Source organism: Phyllostomus discolor, chromosome 1 (assembly GCF_004126475.2).
Source record: "Phyllostomus discolor isolate MPI-MPIP mPhyDis1 chromosome 1, mPhyDis1.pri.v3, whole genome shotgun sequence".
Lineage (NCBI taxonomy): Eukaryota > Metazoa > Chordata > Mammalia > Chiroptera > Phyllostomidae > Phyllostomus > Phyllostomus discolor.
Window position 1 is genome coordinate 64,546,413 of NC_040903.2, and position 18,461 is coordinate 64,564,873.

The following is an 18,461-nucleotide window of genomic DNA, read 5'->3' on the forward strand; positions in this document are numbered from 1 at the left end:
TATGTAATAACTCTTTGTTCAATTTTTTGAGGAGCTGCTATACTCCTCAAAAAATTGAGGAGTTATAGTGGCTGCACCATTTTCCATTCCTATCAACAGTGCGCAAGGGTTCCAATTTCTTTTTACATCTTCACGAACAACCTGTTCTTTTCTGTTTTGTTTTGTTTTGTTTTTGACTGTGGCCATCGTAATGGGTCTGAAGTAGGATCTCATTTTGGTTTTGATTTGAATTTCCCTAATGATTGATGATGTTGAGCATCTTTTCATCTGTTTTGGGGGTTTTTTGCCATTAGTATATCTTCCTTGGATAATTGTCTTTCCTTTTTCAATTTCTTTTTTTTTAAGTGAGAGATTTCTTTTTTAGATTTTATTTATTTATTTTTAGACAGGGAAGGGAGGGAGAAAGAGAGAGAGAGAGAAACATCAATGTGCAGTTGCTGGGGGTCATGAGCTGCAACACAGGCATGTGCCCTGACTGGGAATCAAACCTGAGGCACTTTGGTTCACAGCCAGCGCTCAATCCACTGAGCTATGCCAGCCAGGGCTCTTTTTCAGTTTCTTAATTGGATTATTTGTCTCTTGCTTTTTTTGTTGTTCAGTTATAGGAGTTCTCTCTATATTCTGAATATTAACCTCTTATCATATATGTGATTTGCAAATATCTTCCCACATTCTGTGGGTTGCCTGTACAATCTGTTGATGGTGACACAAGTTTTTCACTTCAAAAGAGTCCAGTGCATCTTTTCATTGTCACCGGTGCTGCTGGTGTCATATCTAAGAAGTCATTGCCAAATCCCATGTCATGAAACTTTCTCCCTGTTTTCTTCTAAGAGTATTATAGTTTTAGCTCTTATACTTAGGCATTTGATTCATTTTGAGTTATTTTTTATGCATGGTGTAGTGTAAGAACTTCATTCTTTTGCCTGAGGCAAAACTTTTCCCAGCACCATTTGTTGAAAGGTGTGTTACATCTTAAGCAAAGAGTGTTTTAGTGGGTGTTTCCAAAGCAGTTTGTTACCATTTCAAAGGTCAAACAGATAATCATTAAGTTGTACATCACTTAAAAGTTGAAGAGTAAGGAAGATCTAAGATCATTTACATCCCTCAGGAAGAAAAAAATAACAGCCTTCTAGGGCAAAGAAGAAAGGACTGAAAAATTGCAGGACATTCCACAGGTCAAAGTACATGTGCCTGGTTTACTTTCTCTGAACTCCCACTCTCAGTTGGTTGGAGAGGCCTCTCTCTTACCAGATAACCTGTGAGTGTTGGTGAGGATCATGTCCTCACCTTTTCTTTGGAGCGTGGTTATTTTATTGACATTTGCAGAATCAAATGGTGAAGACAGAGGACTTGAGTTGCAGAGACAAAAAAGGAGCACTAATCTCCAACAGTAAGTAGACACACATGATTATTTCTGCTGCTAGACTAGGGTAGTTCCTCATCAATTTTCACAAAGCAAAGGCGTAATTTATCTTGAGGAAAATAATGGTATTAAAAACAAGTAGGGAAGAACATTTGGGTTGATGTATGGGATTATCTTCTTATCCGCAAATAATTTCTTTATCATTTTGCGAATAAGACAAGTATGCAATTATTAGGGCAAATCTTTAGAAAATTTGCAGAGAAAGAAATGACAGATGAACAGGGAAAATTTGGTTGAGTTGACTATAAAGTGGAGGTATATGCAATTTATAGTTATTCAGTGAGAAACTATTCTTTGAATTTGAAAGTTGTATGTGCTAATTACTGATGCATTCTCTGGTTTGAATTATATAGGCCTCGAATGTCTACAGAGAGAGGAAATTTAGTGTTTCTTACTGGGTCTGCTCAGAACATTGAATTTAAAACTGGATCCCTGGGGAAAATTAAATTAAATGATGAAGATCTTGGTGAATGTTTACATCAGGTAATACATTGGAGATAGATTGAAGTAATTTTGTATATCCATATATGGCGACATAATTGAGCAAGTCTATATTAACTTGGAATCTTTAGCACAGAGAACATCATTGGAAGGAACACAAGTCCATGTAAAAAATAACGCCCTTGGGTTAATGACGGGTAAAGAGAGTAATGCTAGTAATGCTCAGGCTTGTGTACTCTTGTCCAAAGACGGTGCAAAGGGGTAGTACCAGGACTCCTCCACAAGGGAGCAAGGAAGGAGAGGGACCAGAGAAAGGAGTAGAAGTGACCAGTTCACTTCTACCACACAACAGAATTAGCCCATTATTTCTTGCCTTATGGAGAGTTTTCTGTGTTCACTATTTGCTACATCATGCTGGTGTATCCATCACAGTGTAGAAGCTGGCATTGTTTTAGGCTTCCTGTGGGCTATCCACTGTGCTTAGGGCTTATGTGCATTATCTCATATAACCCTCACAGTTGCTCCATGAGGTTGGCTTGATTATGACCCCATTCATAGGGGATGTAAAGGAACCCTGTAGCAATTCCATCACTTGCCCACAGGCACAGAAAAAATGGCTGAGCCAAGATCCAAAACCTCAAGAGTCTTATTCCAAGCCAGGCTTTTAACAAGCACTCTAAACTGTTATTATGGGGAAAATATGCAAGTGGAAAATACCTTCATGAATTGTTGCTGGAAAAGGTAAATGGAATTATGCCATGGCTATTTTAGCCTGATGCTTATTATACATGGCATTGTTTTGGTTTTTATAATAATGGGCAAGATCTTAGTGTTTAAAATAAAGTACTACTCATTTCAGAGTTTTACTCCTATAACAAATACATAAAATTTTCACCAGCATTCTCTTCCTCCTCCTCTTTCTTTTTCTTTTCCATCTTCTTTTTAAAATTAGATCCAGAAAAACAAAGATGATATTACAGATTTAAAAAGGAGTGCAACTGGTCTGCCTTCAAATATTTCTAGTCAAATCGATCAGCTTAATTCTAAGGTAAGTCTTACATCTGTACCATTAGAGTAAATGGATTCTCCTTAGTTCAACTTCATAAGTAACCACTTTGCAAGATATGTACAAACTTTGTGTCCTCTGTAGAAATTTAACATTGTAATTATGGACTTTTGGGTTATATGACACAGCTGTAATAGAGGATGTGGATATGGTGATGAGCAGAATATTGGAAATGCTGTGGCCAGGACTTTTTGCTTAAGCAGCCTTGCTCATGTTCTGATAAGAACCTTCGTATTAGAGAAGTGGGTGCATCTCTGCCATTTATAAGAATTCCCACAGTTCCTGTGTGCAGAAAAGCAATGAATAAACTTATTAGTGGGTTGTAGTTCTTTTTTAAAAATGCTTTTAAAGAATCTGTGTGATGAAAGAGAGTAGGAACTAAGGGAAGCTTGGAGGGGAGAGGAATGAGGGGGTATGACAATAAAAAAAGAAAGAAACAGATAAAGTCAGTCCCCAAAAGAGGATTTTAGGAAAGCACAAGGGGACAACATTTTATATAAAATGCTTTTGAGCCAGTTAACAGATGCTCTTTCCTCCCAATTTCTAGTTCGTGGATCTTCAGAGAAAATTTCAAAGCTTACAGCAGGTAAGTCCGTAACTACTACATATCTAACATCTTTTGCTTAAAATACACTAGAATCATTGATGGATCTACTATTATCTTAAGATGGATGAATGATTAACATTGAGGACCTTGATTCTTCCTGAAATTTAATTCTCATCATAGTTCATGCTCCCCAGGATACAGACGAGGGACCTGAATCTCAGAGAGAGGGAGTGACCAGCCCAAGGTCACTGGGCCTGTGAGGCATGTGAGCCTGTGAGGCCTTCTGACTCTGAGTTCAGCAGTCCACGGGCTCTTCCTCTTATACGTCACCTGTTAATGGTGTGAATGGCAGGCTTTCATGCACTGTGTCTGGTCAGCTCGTGACCACCTAACCTGCCGATTCTGGGATCCAGGGCTAAGTTTTGAAAGGTCATGTACCTCTCTAACACTAAATTCAGAACTCGGGTATAACACAAAATATTCCAAATGTCCTTAAAAGTGCTTTTGCTGCTAATTAAGTTTGAGCAATTTCTAGAGTATACCTTCCATTACTTTACTGCATGCTTATAAACTAGTCCTTGTAATTTTAGGCTTTTTACCCCTTTTGTAAGTAGTTGGCATTTTTAAGAGTTTCATGGAAGCTGTAACCTTCTACCCAAAGAAACACACAGAATGTCCCACACTTAAAATTTTAAATAAAAGTCTGGAGAGTCCAGGTTAATAATTTCTGCCGTAATGTTCTCAATCTGTTTTGATTATGCTTCAGATGTTGTCTTCTACTTTGGTGTTTTAAATTTGGCAAACAATTTATATATTCCTTTTGCTGAATTTGATAGTAAACTGCACACTTAGCCTTGACCTTTTAAGGGAGTAATTGAGTGAATGAAAGTGAGCAAGCAATCACACCTGTGGAGCTACACATGGCACTAGAGTTTTCAGTCTCTCCTAGAGTGCTTCATTCTTCCTGCCAAATGTCAAGGACTAGAGGCCATGATCAAAATTAGCTCAGACTGTCCCTCTGGCCATCCTCCAGGAAGAATTTTTAATGATGTTTGAATGTCGGTGCCTTTACCCCTGGGGACAAGGCCAGTGCTCTCTCACACTACCCTCTCCACTGTTGCCTATTGTCTTCCTCCTGACCGCTTACTGATTGCGTTTCCCATTGGGCCCCCATAGGCTTTTGTGTTTCTATTCCCCAGACAGAACTGCTTTTGTACACCAGAAAAACTTTTAATGAGATTGTGGTTAGCTTTCTTAGTAATGTCTTTCGATGAATGGGACCAATTGTGGTACTGGCACAAAGAGACGAATAGAATAATGGAAGAAACATAGTCCAGAAAGAGACCCTCACATGTTTGGTCACCTGACTTATGCCAAAGGTGGAGAGAAATGGGCTTTGCAATGAATGGTGCTGAAACAAACACGCAGGTGGCCATCCTCTGGCTCCTAGCTTCCTCTGTAAAATGAAAGGAACAGACTTGATTTTCTTTGTGAGTTGCTGAATATTTTTTAAAAATGCAGTAAATAATTTGCTCCTATTTTAATTTTTAAAACATAGAATTAGACTATAATTAGGTAAAATTAATAGACTACCTATCCTTGCCTAATCACTTGTCCTTTGCCCCCCAAGCTGTCAGAAATCTTACAAGATTGGAATGGGTGGCTGACCTGTTCCCCAGGTGTGGACAAAGAAGGTCTTTCTGTGACTCTGTTGGAAAGTAGTCACGTGAGACAGAGTGGAGGGTGTATCTAAGCTGGTCACATTTCAAACAAAGGGACTTGGATGAAAAGAGTTCAGTCATCTTAACCCTCATTGGAGGGGTAACAGCAAAAGATGATCATATTTCAAATGCTTATCTGGAGGTACCAAAGATAACAATGACGACAAAAGAGCTGGAATTTCTGTTTTATTTTCTTAGCACAATAGGAATGTCCATTATTATTCCCACACCTGAAAACTTCACACTTGTCTACCAACACATGTTTCTCTGGTGAACAATGCTTTTCCAAAGAATAGAATGAGAATCCTCTCACCTCACGCTTCATCCTGTCCATGGTTAAATGCATGTAAACAGTGAAGAACTATGAGTAGGACCTCTACGAAATACTTTCTTCTTCACAAGAGGCTCCATCTGAAGAAGAATTGAAGTAGCTGAATACCTGCAGGAGGGCCCCCAGCGGCTGCAGGAAAATGCGTTTTGCACAGACGCCTGTACTGAGATGCGCCGTTCACGGCTGCCTGTGCAGGCCCGATGGCCTCGCTGACCGCCCTGTCTTTGTTTCAGACAGTCGACAAGAGGGTTTGTAGCAGCAATCCCTGCCAGAATGGTGGAACCTGCCTCAACCTTCACGATTCCTTTTTTTGTATCTGTCCTCCACAGTGGAAGGTGAGTCACTTGGTCTTTGGTTAAAAATGATGATGAGTCAGCACCTGTGGTTTCCTTGGAATCATTCAGACATGTTTAATTTTCCATCCAAAGTTTCTAGGATTCTGTGGTCTTCTGAGTCAGAATGAATTACACTGTGTATGTCAAAATCCAAACAATGGCAAGCAAGAATATGGAACCCACTAAATGCCAAGCTATCTGAAGGAGGTGTTCAGTTGAGAGGATAACCACATGGAGAACATGATATTTTGGCTAACATTAATTTAAATTACCTAGTATCAAATGTACTCAACAGATCTGACATAGCCAAGTGCATTTTCTTGCTCTTTTCTATTAATGATGAAAACATTCCTGATATGCACATTAAAATAAAATTGTTAAGAGAGTATTCCCAGGCATAGTACCATAGTGAAATGAGAATTAGATTGTATAGGATTCTTCTTGTGTGACTGGTGCTTTTCAATAAAGAGCTCTTTGGCTCTATTAGGCAAAATCTGAGTTCCAGAGGAAGGATAACCAGAGATTAATATTTGTATTAGTATTATTATATTTAGCATGACTGAGGACTTCTTTACTATATGTGTGTAGATCCTTAAACACCACACTTGAACGTGGGCCCCAGATGCCTCTGTGACCTGTGGCACTCACTCTGTTCCTTATATGAATGCAGGGCCCCCTGTGCTCAGTGGATGTTAATGAATGTGAGGTTTACTCAGGAACACCTTCCAGCTGCCAGAACGGAGCCACGTGCATAAACACAGTAGGGAGTTACAGGTAACTGTTTTTTTTCTTTTTTAAACAACAAGCATTTATTTTTCACACTCCTGGGTCTGTAGATGGGGAATGGGGGCTCTGCTCCAGTTTAGGTTTGGTCTGCATGTCCCCTTCTTCTGCTGGGGCCTGAGGAGCAACAGCAGCCTGAGGAGTGTCCTCATGGCTGAGGTCAAAAGCTCCTGGAGGGTTGAGCAGAGACATTTAAAGTCTCTTAAAGCTTTGGCTAAAAGCTATCACTTTTTGCATATTTAAAAATATATATATTTGTGTGTGGTTTTGAAGGACTAAGACATCTTGTAGTTAAGAGCATTTGAGATTAACTATCTGTATTAGCAACAACATGAGGAGCTCCCTGGGGAAATATGTGGCTCTGATTTAAAGTACACAGAATGATTTACATAGAGGAAGAAAAGCTGTGCATCCTCAACTCCCAGCCCACAAAGGAACCCTTTCTCTGGAGGCCTCAAGGAACTGGAAGACCGCTGCGCCTGGCAGAGAGGAAGGACAGCATGGTGGGAGATGAGGCTGAGTTTCAAGAATTTTAAATAGAAGAGGGTGCCGATGAAAATGGGGTTATAGGGAAGGTACCTCTCAGGGTCGTCTGACCTGAAATTCCTAACTGGGCAGGCAGGTCATGGTGCGTAGTCAGGCAGGTAACATCTTTAGGAAAAGGCTTATCTTTGCCTTAAGCAAGCTCTGTCCATTATTTCTGTGCATCTAGGTTAGCACACCTTTGACATGCTCCCTTTCAGATCCCCACTAAAGCTTGACCACCCTTGAAACAGTACATAATTGTAACTATCCTGTAATCTAGTTCTTGCTTTTCTTTCTCCCACTTTCATGTAATTGTCCTTGCATTCTCTGCCTACTCACAAATGCACAAAAGAAACTGCAAACTGTTATTCTGGTGAGCATTTTTCTTCAGTCTGTTGGGACTTGCTTCCAGGAATATTCAGGTTTTACTTGAATAAATTATTATAAAAAATTCCCCACATGTTTGGACATTCTTACATCAACAAGGGCTACCCCACCTTGGCAGTGAACCACTGCTGTACTCAGGCAGTAGATTGAGTAAGAATACCTGCATTCAGTATCTCTGTGTATGCAAAACAAGGGCAGAGATCGAACTGAGGTTTTTTTCAGATAGTTAACGCTCACTGCCTTTCTTTGATTAGTCTCAAGGCCCCTGACCACACTCATCACGTAGCTCCTGCCTTCTCTGCGTACTGACTCTAACGGCTTGTCCACAGCATCCTCCTGCCCAGCTCAGGCACTGCCCTCTCCAGAAGACTTCCTCCATGTTCCCCTCCAATGCTAGGAATGGGGGCTGACACATTCTCTTTTTAAATAATCAAGTCCAGAAATTTATGGCACATCAACATCAAACTTACTTCCGTATGGTTTCTTAAAATCACTTTCTAAAAAAAATCTCTCAACATTACCTTTCTCATATATTGATTGGTCTCTTATAGTCTGTGATTATTAAGAGATAAAGATATGATTTTGTCGTGGTATGAACGGTCTTTCAGTACTCTCGGGTATAATCTCATTGGTGTACAGAGTGATTATTTGCTCTCTTACTAGTATCTCTGCTATCATATCCTTCAATTCCCTCAAAACAATATTCCTTCCATTCTTTCCAGCAAAAATAGTATAGTAATTTTGTTTTTTTTTCCTGGTTATCTGTAAACACACTATTTTTTTCCAGAAAACAGTCACAAACCTTCTCTTTTTCATTTAATTAATTCTTTTGTTCTTTTTATCTGATCTGAAATTTTTCCCCTTGTAAGTTATAAGCTTAACTCATTGAAACTTCTGATAGATATATCTATGTGTTAATCATTGTGCGAAACCCAAATTAACCACCTTTAACTTAAATTAAGTATTATATTATTAAAGAGCTTTTTGCTGTCAGGATTTTGTTTCTCATTTAAATGACACTCCCTGTCCTTCCCACCCCCCTGCTTTTATAAACATTAAAGCTTGGACAAGATCCAGAATGTGGGTCTAATCTTTCACTCTCTAGAAAGCACTATCTCCTGATTTATGTTTATGGCATTTATCAAGGAGAAGTGCTGTTTGTAGACATTAGTGGCAAATGTCCCAACTTCTAGCACTAATATTTTATTGCCTTCCTGATATCTAGGAATGTCATGGATATTAGCTTTCACTCTGGTCTTCCTTTACCATCACTGTCTCCTGGGGTCTCCCAAGCCAATGGAATATCAAAGATGTGCAAGTGGGATGAGATCCATAGAAACAGGGTAAAATTGATCCCCCTCGCCCCCCACCCCCAGCACATTACTTCCATGCGCCAACCCCCACCCTCGCCCCTGCAAAAAGAAAATAAAAGCTTGAACATGGCAGTTGGCTGCATGCCAGGGTGAGAATTCATTGTCAGATGCAAATGAAAAAGGGAGGATGTTAGAGATGTTTTTCTATTGAGGGCTGCCTAAACAGCAAACAGCAGATTCAACTTTCAAGAGCGATACTGAGCTCTCTCTTGCACCCACCTATAGAGGAAAGCCCAAGGACTCATTGTGCTGACTCTGGAAATGCTTCCGGTTTTTAATCTCTGCCCTTGATAGCTTCTTCTTCTTGATCTGAGATAGTTTATGAAGCCTCACGAAGCCCACTTGATTTTCTCCAACATAAACACTGTAATTCAGGCACATGATAGAGACTCGAAGGGATACAAGTACAAAGAACAATGTGTTTGAGAAATTTTTGCTTTCTGTCTGATAATGAAACAGCAATCACTTAGATGCTTCTTTGAGTTCTATTAATTATGCGAGATTAAATCCTTGTTAATCAGTAGCTTCTCTGAGGCTAGTAACCCCTTCAGGAAACTTCAGGCATTTGCTAACATCAAATTTGAGAGGCTGTTGAATAATCTGGAGCTTCAACAGCAGGGTCACAGTGGGCAGAGTTTGCTCTGGGTTCAGGGCCTCCTTTAGTCTCTCACTCTGGGAGGCCAAAGCATTGACTTGAGGAGACAAAGGAGTCTTTATGTAAAAGGATTATAATTCCTACTTTGAAAGATAAAGCTCTATGCAAATGCTAATTAACTGAAAACCCTATTTCATAGGAACATTTCTGGTTAAAATTATTTTTTAGAGTAATGCAAGTGAGCAAGGAGTACCATTGCCTGTTTCTGCCTAGGAGGTTTTGTGTCTCCGGGTCTTGCCCTCAACTCCTCGGCTAACAGATAATAATATTGAGCCACTTCACAGTGCTGTTATTGCCTCCTTGTTCTGAAAAACTGATTGTTACTGCTCCCTGCTTACTTTGGATTCAAACAGCCCATGGTGTCCACATTTGCCACACATGGCTGGTATATATTATATATTCTTTGGGCTCAGAATGAGAAGGCTTTCTAGAAAAAAAAGTTGAGTGTTTTTTTTTCCCCAGGAGCACAAGGATGACTGACTAGCATGTTTTATTTTATTTGTCTCTGGTGGATTTATATTTATTTATCACTGGTGGATTTTAAAACATGGAGAGCTTACACCATAAAGATGGTCTGTTTTAGCTCAGGTGGTAGTTAGGTATTAAACTTATTACCTCTTTCAGTTAGTCAGTTACATTAATATTGAACCATGGACTCTAAAGCAAGTTAAATTATGACTATGAAAGTATATTTGACCTCTCTCTATTGCCAAGTAAGTGCACTTGCAGTGTTTTGAAGACCGAAAACCCTACTTTGTTCTACTAGAGCCAAATCAGCAGTAGAAGGCATTACAAAAGTGACATGTATTACTCTTTTTCTTTAAAAGCCATATCCAGATACTTTGAGAGTATTTTTTTATACCAACACTGTTGTGTAAAAAGTACATAAAAAGGGACAGTCTTTAACTTTGCCTTGTCTTTGAGGTCGTCGCAAGGAAGCTAATAATGTGGCTTCTTCCTCTCAACCATTCTTCCTATCAAATGTTCTAACCTTAAATGAAAGAAGTATACTTTGTAGCTGTTTAGAAAAGAATATAGGATTAAAATTTACTTAAATTCAAGTGATAATAGCAAGGGAGAAGGAAGAGAGAGATAAAGTGAGAGGATTTAACTGCAAGTCCAGGGACCAGAATCTCCCCTCAAATCTTAAGTCATTTTCTTGTAGTAAAGCACTCAGGGATAAGATAAACACAATTTCCTAAGCACTTGTTACAGAAAAATGCCTTTAGATACCAAGGTGAAAATAGTGTTTATAGATTAGCACTACTAATTTATAAGAAGCAGAAGCTGAGGGAATGATTGCATTATCTGAGATGAACAGTTAACAGGTATGGTCAGGACTCAAACCTAGGTAGCCATGTCCCATGAGGCCAGAATACTCAGATCTCTCACACCTGATAGACTCAGAAAGCTAGTAATCATTTGTACTAAAGATTTAAAAGCTTTTTTGGCAGGTGGAGGTGGTGATAAAATAACTTTCAGCAAGGGAGCCACCTGGATTAAATACTTAAATATGTATAATGATTGTCTGAAGTTCTATAATCTTTAAGAATCTGATTAAAGTCTCTAAAAGAATAGTCTTTCTAAGGATGGGAGAAAGAGGAAAGGGACGAGAATATGAGAGGGATAGTGTGGAAAGAGAGAGAAAAGGAAGATAAATAACTTTTGGTAGGGAATGAATAATTGAATCGTTTTCCATTTAATCATCTATTGCTATTAAACTATGACCTTATCTTAATGAGAAAGGCAACCTTGGAATGCTCAGAAATATGATTTCTTATTGGAACAACTTTTACACAATCACATATTGGTGTTGCAAATTGCATGGGATGTATGCATACCAAAAAAGTATTCCTTTATCTGGAATTAAAATTTAACTGGGCATCCTGTAAGTTTATTCGAGAGGTCTGGCAATGCTTCATGTGAGTGCCTGAATGGTACCCACCCTGTTCTTACTCTCCACTTCTGGCCACGTTCACTGGTATCTTCTTCCCATACTGCCCCATAGAACCCCCTCCAAGGTGCACCCCAGCAATTGTTTCTGGGATTCTCCATGGGTACACCAAGTTCTGTGCCCAGAGTGTGGCTCTCAATGCCTCTCAAACAGCCAAACTCTCAACTCCCACACTGTCCGTCACAAATTTGTGTCACCCGTGGACATCAGCTGAACTCCTTGTGCCTCAATGCGTGTTGCTAAAAGAGCATCTTTACTTGCAGAGTGGCCTCTTTTCCAGAGCCCTCAGAAATGAATTCATGGTGCATGTTCATCAGGTCCTTTCCATTCCTTGTCACTGGCGCCTTAGCCCCAGTAGTCAGTTTTCCTCCATGAGGTCAACGCTGTTTAAGTCAGGCAGGCACTGGCCCTGGGCCGGCTCCCCTCCCCATCCACCATGCTGACTTATGTGTGACTAAGATTGGGCTCAGCGACTCCAGCTCTCTCCAGTGCCATCCTCATACCCTCCACATTCCCTTTGAAGGTGCGGTGCAGGTGAAGGTGCGGGGCAGGTATAAAATCTCATTCAACAATTTTAAGAATTATACAAAGCTTAAAGAAAAAAGAATTTTGCCTATTTGGTTACTGTTAACTGAAATCTTGTAACAAAGCATCCACCACTAGCTTAGGTATTAGGTAATAATTACATTTTGTGAGTTAAAATGTGACTCTGGAAGAAATGTTACTATGTTAACTACGTCTCATGGATAGAAGAAGTGTTGCCCTTTGTAATATAATAATAATTATCATAAATGTGGATATTACATTGCTTGTTGGGTTATACAGTCCTAAAGAACATTCAGGAATGTATTAGTTCAGTCACGGTCACCTGTGAGTACCAGCGGGTCCAGCTGGACAAATGATGAATGGACTCGTTGATCTCTCCCTTGGCCATCTGTGACAAACTATCAGTTTATAGATGTCTGACCTTTGAAAGGTTGATGACATGATACCAGAGAGATTTATGGGCAATCTCGCCCAGATAGTAAGTCGTGCCCCTCTCACACCAGATTTGAGAAGATGACACATTTCCTAAATGCAGGGCTTGAAGCAGAGCAATTTTCTTTCAAGACTTCAGCCTGTATATCTGGTTTGCTGATTTACGATTCCCTGTGAACATCAATGACTGGCAACTGGAATTTTTTTTTACTGATGCTAAGGAAAGGCTCTCACTCTGACATGAGCCCTAACATTGTGCTCTTGTGTAAACACCAGGTGCCTCTGCTCACCTGAGACACATGGCCCCCAGTGTGCCTCCAAATACAATGACTGCGAGGGCGGCTCCAAGGCCCTCTGTGTCCACGGCATCTGCGAGGATCTTGTCCGCGTGAACCCTGGAGAGGTGGGTTCTTTCCGGGCTGTGACTTCACGAAAGGAGTCAGGGTCATTTGTCATCCTGGGTGACTACACAGGCACGGTCCTGTGAGGCTGCACAGAGGAAGTCGCTTCCTGCCCTTAAGCAGGGCACTGGCGAGGAAGAGGGTGAGAGTTGTCCATAAATAAGCAGAAAGCTGAACACAGAAGTTAAGACGTCATTATATAAATTTACTAACATTTTTTATGATGCTTTCATGAGTCTCTCTGTGAGACAGGACTGTCTCTTGGCCCTGCGGGTTTTAGCAGTGACAAAGTGACAAGACACGGGAACACAAAAGGGCCACTCTTGTCCTCAGCGTGCACTTCTAAGGAGTCTGGATTTTTTTCTGGCCCCCGTGGCTGCTGCAGACTCTGTGAACCCACTTCCCTGAGTGCTCCGTGCGCTGGGTCCTCACAGCCTTGACTCCTGAGCCTCAAGGTCGCCCAGGCCCTGTGGCTTGGCCTTGCATGCGACCTTTAGGTCTTTGTTTTCAGTTCTTTTTTTGCCTACTTACAGGATGGAAAATGGTTGCCTTCCAAGGATTGCGGGTGTAGGGGAAGGAGGGACTTGCAAAAAGGAAACAAACAGAATTGATTTTCCAAAGTCTGTGCCTACATGGGTGTTTTTCCCTCTAAAAACACTGCAGGCTGAGTTGATTGACTTTAATTATATTGACTTACAGTCTGTGATTGTTGTTGCTCTTTCCCTGGCATCTTTGAGGCAAATGATAGGTTTCCCTTACTCTGAAATAAAGATGTTTCTCTTTTTGCGCAGTCTGGTCTAAATGCTTAATCATATGGGAGGAAAGGAGAAGCCACTCAATTGGCTTTATGGAAATGAACGTGAGGGGGTAAACACTCCGGGGCTTGGTGAGGTTTTCAAAGGTTTGCTTGCTCATTTCCCTGATTGTCTTTAATCCCATTTTGTCACCCTGCCAGCCCAAGTACAGCTGCGTCTGCGACGCTGGCTGGACGTCCCCGCAGAACAGCTCGGCCTGCACGCTGGACAGGGACGAGTGCAGCCTCTGGCCGGCGCCTTGCTCGGCACTCGTGCAGTGTTTCAACACTCCGGGCTCCTTCTACTGCGGGGCCTGCCCCACAGGTACGTGAGCACGTCCACGCCCAGCCAGAGACGCCGTGCCGTTCTGCCCGCCAGCCAGGCAAGGTGCCGGGACCAATTCCCTTCCACTGCCGAAGGACAAGAACGTTCTTAGGAGGCGTTCCAATCCAGTCTCTTGTCCTCTTTCACTAACTGCCACCCCAGACCATCTTCGGCTTTAACAATCCAACAACAGAAACGGGAGGTTTGTCTGGGCTGTGCCAGAGTCAGGCACTGTGGGCAGGGTTAGCCGTAGTTTGTGAGGTCAGACGTTTTGTGTTGCCATCAGCTGGCTAGACTTGAGATCAAAAGACATGTGCTCTTGTCCACCCTTCACGTTAGCCAGATATCTGTCAACTTGGGCAAATTATTTGCCTCTTAATGTCTCCAGTACAGTTCAGTAGTTCTCATCCGGTTGTGCCATTAGAAGATCCCACGGCCTTGCTGTAAATAGGGATGTCCAGCTCCATCACAGATACACAGGGACCAAGTCTGCAGGGGAGGTCAAATGTAGAGTCCTGAAAAACATGGACTCTGGACTCAGAGACTGCCTGGGTTGGAGTCCAAGTTTCATCCCTTACTATATGGGATCACTTTCACCCATTTAATGCATATTTATCGTCTACCTACTCTGAGCTGGGTGCACTGGTAACAATTAACCGAAACTCAGAGACTTTACAAGGCTTGTCTGCACTCCTTGGGTGTTCTTAGAAAGTGGAGCACAAAAAGAATATAATAATAGCAGCTATTCTTTTATGGAAATGTCATTAAGGCACTGCGGTAAGCAATTTTTAATTCTTGCAACTACAACAAAAATAAGAAATGGTAGCAATTAGTATTATCCCCATTGTAAGATATAAGAACTTGAGGCTTAGAGTAGGTAACTGACTTCCCAAGATCTCATAGCTTACACGCAGCCAGCATTCCCCTCAGGTCCGCCTGACTCTGGATCTGAGCCTCGCAGCTTCAGACCCTGCAGTTCTGATTCACCAAGGACCCCCCACCCTCGCTGCTTTATTTAGTGGCTTTTGGTTTAGTGCATTCATGTGAAATGTTTGCAGCATTCTTATAGTTTTGATCATTTGAATTATGAGTAATAAGACTGGTGACAATTGAGTAAAACAGAAATGTTTGAAGTGATAGGATCTTCCCTGTTTTCAACTCCAGTCTCTTTCTAAGGAGACCAGTATTAGCAATTTGTTCCCCTCCCTTCACTCATACAAAAATACAGACATGCATGCAAGTTAAAAAAAAATCTTTCCCCAAATTGGGCTCAATCACAATCTGCATATTATCCTAAAATTTTGTATTTTCATTCATTGTTTCTATATGTGTGTGCATGTTATTGAACACAGTTTGTACATTCAAGGGTATAGATAACTTATAATCAGCTGTGCCCCTATTGACGACTAGGAGTTTTTTCCCCATGAAACAATGCTGCAGTGGACAGCTGCTTGCCTGTATTTCTATATAGTGCAGTTTTATCACTGTACAATAAGTTTTATGAAGTGGAATTTGTAGTCAAAAGGTATGTATTTTAAGAAATTCAATGAATACTGCTAGATCTCTTTTCATATAAGCTTTATTAATTTAACTTCTGACTAACAGAATATAAAAGTATCCCATCTGCCCACCTCTTTGCCAGAACATGATTTTAAAAATTTTAAAGGGTCAAGTCAATGGGTGCCTGGACAAGGACAATGTGGAGGGGATACTGACTGTGGGAGAGGGGAGGTGGGTAGGGCAGGGGAGAGTAACAGGGGAAAAACGGGGACAATTGTAACTGAACAATAAAAAATTAAATTTTTTTTGCCACTCTGATAAGTAGAGTATATCTCATTTTAATCTATAGTTCCTTTTACTTAATTAAGCCAGTTTTTAAAATATGTTTTTGACTATTTGCTTCTCTTCTTTGTTGACTCATCCATAGAGCTAACTTTTCAAGTCCTTTTATTTTTCTAGGCTGGCAAGGAAATGGATATGTCTGCCAAGATGTCAATGAATGTGAGATCAATAATGGTGGTTGTTCGGTGGCTCCACCTGTTCAGTGTGTGAATACACTTGGATCTTACCACTGCCAGGCCTGTCCACCAGGTACTACGCTAAATTTCCCAGTTCCATTACAGGCAAACCATACTTTTGAAAACAGAATCTTTTCTTCTATTTTAAATGTGACTTCTGTCTAAGGAGAGAAACAATACTTAGGAAAGTTTTACTTGTGGATTCTGGGCACATTAGTATAGCTGTATTATAAGAAAGAAAGAAAGAAAAAAATAGTGAATATACAAGGAAAACAACAAAGATTTAAAAACTGTGAAATAGCCTACCAAGATAATGCAGAATTTGAAACATTTTCTCTATGACTGACAGACCTACAGCTCCATTGCCCCCACAAATAATTTATTAATATAATGTATACATGAGGTGTTTTACATACAAAGTTTACTAAATAACAGGTACCATAGTAGGCATATAATACATGTTAGTTTTCTTTCTCTTTTGGAAATAAGTCTTTACTGCTATTCTCTAATCTAAATTGAGTTACTCTCCAGGAAGTTCAAGGAGTTCAAAGGGATTAACTGAAATACTGTATGTTTCACTAACACAAAACAACAGTACTTTGGACTTCTACAGTAATTTAGCTCTAAGATCATCAAGTCACTGTAATGAAAACGTGTGACTTTTTTACTGTCAGCACTTTCTAAATCGACAAGTAGTTTCATGCACCCTTTTATTTTTATTTTTTTTGTAATTAGAAACAACCAACAACATTGTTTCTGAACTCAGGTTCCTAATTCTTGTTGTCCTTTTTCTTAATTATGGAATTTTGTGTATGACACTTTAAATTTACATTTTCTGTTGGGTGGTAGAGGGTCTCTGGTGGATCTGGTTTATGGTATTTGATTCTCGGATTGAGATTGGGATTCTTCCTCTTGAATAACCTTAACGCTCTCACCGTGATCAGGGTACCAGGGCGACGGAAGAGTGTGCACGCTCATAGACCTCTGCTCGGTCAACAACGGCGGCTGCCACCCGCAAGCGTCGTGCTCCTCAGTTCTAGGTAATGGTTCCTTGCTCCCTTTGCTTTGGGGTATTTTAATATGACCCTAGAAAACAAATCAACTTTTTAAAACCAAATTCCTCTATCCTCAAAATTCTCATTTTGATCTTCAAATAAAAAATTAATCCATGTTATGAAACTATACATTGGGATTTTTAAAAATGCAACAGACTGTGCTCGTTTATGAACCATTCTAATTTAACAATTACTTTCTAAGATAATTAGTGAGCTAAAATTCATAATTGTATTTCAGCAAGCAGGAAGAAGAAAAAGAAGGTAGACATGTCCACTTCCTTTAAGGATACTTTTATTTCTGTCATTGGCCAGGACTGAGCCTGGTGGCTAACCCTAGCTGCAAGGGAGTCTGGCATATATAGTCTGTATTTCAGGGGCCCATACCCCCAATTAAAATAAAGAATAAGGGAGGAAAATATGGAGTTTAGGGAGATAAACAATAGCTTTTACAACAGCCACGATGCTGTGTAAAAGAAACTTCAACTCTTATAATTTTTAAAATGTGTATCACTAAACTTTCTCTCAGAAATCTATCAGTTTATATACTCACAACAGTGTATGAAAATATACATTTATTCCACCCTTAACAATAATGAGTACTATTGTTATTTTTTATTTTAGTCAATTTTATAGGCAGAATTTTGACTAAATCAAAATTAAGATTTTGATTACTTGCCATTTTTTTTCTATTTGTTCATGTCTTTGCTTATCTGCTTTCTTACTGATTTGTAAAGCTTCATCATGAAATGATCTGTTTTATATTTCACATGTGTTTTTCCTGGCATGTTGCTTTTTACTTTTTCATTTTGTGGTGGTATTTTCTGTTTTGAAATTAAACATTTTATGCCATCAAAAGGTAACTATTTTCGTCCCTTTAATTAAGCTTACCCTACCAAACAAATCCTTTAAAAATATTCAAGTATTAATACATGTTCTTTTATATTTTTCTTTATTTTATTTTGTACATTAAGGTCTTTTATTTTTTTAGGGTTTATTTTTATGTGTACCATCAAATAGAGATATAGCTTATTATTTTTGTCCAAATGGGCGGCTGGTCCCAACTCCATTTATTGAATAATGAATGTATCACATATTTTTCTATTTCACAATACCACTTTTATTTTTACTAACATGTTTTATATATATATATATATGCATATACATAAAGGAATATATATGCATGAACACACACTTGTGGTTATTTAAATGTTTATTACAAGATTAACAGCATACCATAGTAGGTAAGAGCATAAATTTTGGAAAAAGACTACTGGGATTTTCATTTTTCCCTCAGCTCCAGCATATTCTAGCTTTGTCTGCATCTGTAAGTGGCGATAATAAAATACCTGC

The 18,461-nt window shown here is 39.8% G+C and overlaps 1 protein-coding gene across 3 annotated transcripts in view; it reads left to right on the forward strand.

The window, feature by feature from the left end:
• The first annotated feature begins 1,123 nt into the window (after positions 1-1,123).
• The window catches only part of CUBN (cubilin), a 250,170-nt gene continuing 232,832 nt past the window's right edge, over positions 1,124-18,461 (forward strand). For all 3 annotated transcript variants that reach the window (XM_036023812.1, XM_028507866.2, XM_036023821.1), the window contains exons 1-10: positions 1,124-1,390; positions 1,777-1,906; positions 2,817-2,912; positions 3,478-3,516; positions 5,763-5,864; positions 6,535-6,638; positions 12,796-12,922; positions 13,876-14,038; positions 15,998-16,129; positions 17,001-17,096. In XM_036023812.1, coding sequence (XP_035879705.1) covers positions 1,278-1,390; positions 1,777-1,906; positions 2,817-2,912; positions 3,478-3,516; positions 5,763-5,864; positions 6,535-6,638; positions 12,796-12,922; positions 13,876-14,038; positions 15,998-16,129; positions 17,001-17,096 — 1,102 coding nt within the window. In that variant the 5' untranslated portion in view covers positions 1,124-1,277. The remainder of the gene's footprint in view (positions 1,391-1,776; positions 1,907-2,816; positions 2,913-3,477; positions 3,517-5,762; positions 5,865-6,534; positions 6,639-12,795; positions 12,923-13,875; positions 14,039-15,997; positions 16,130-17,000; positions 17,097-18,461) is intronic.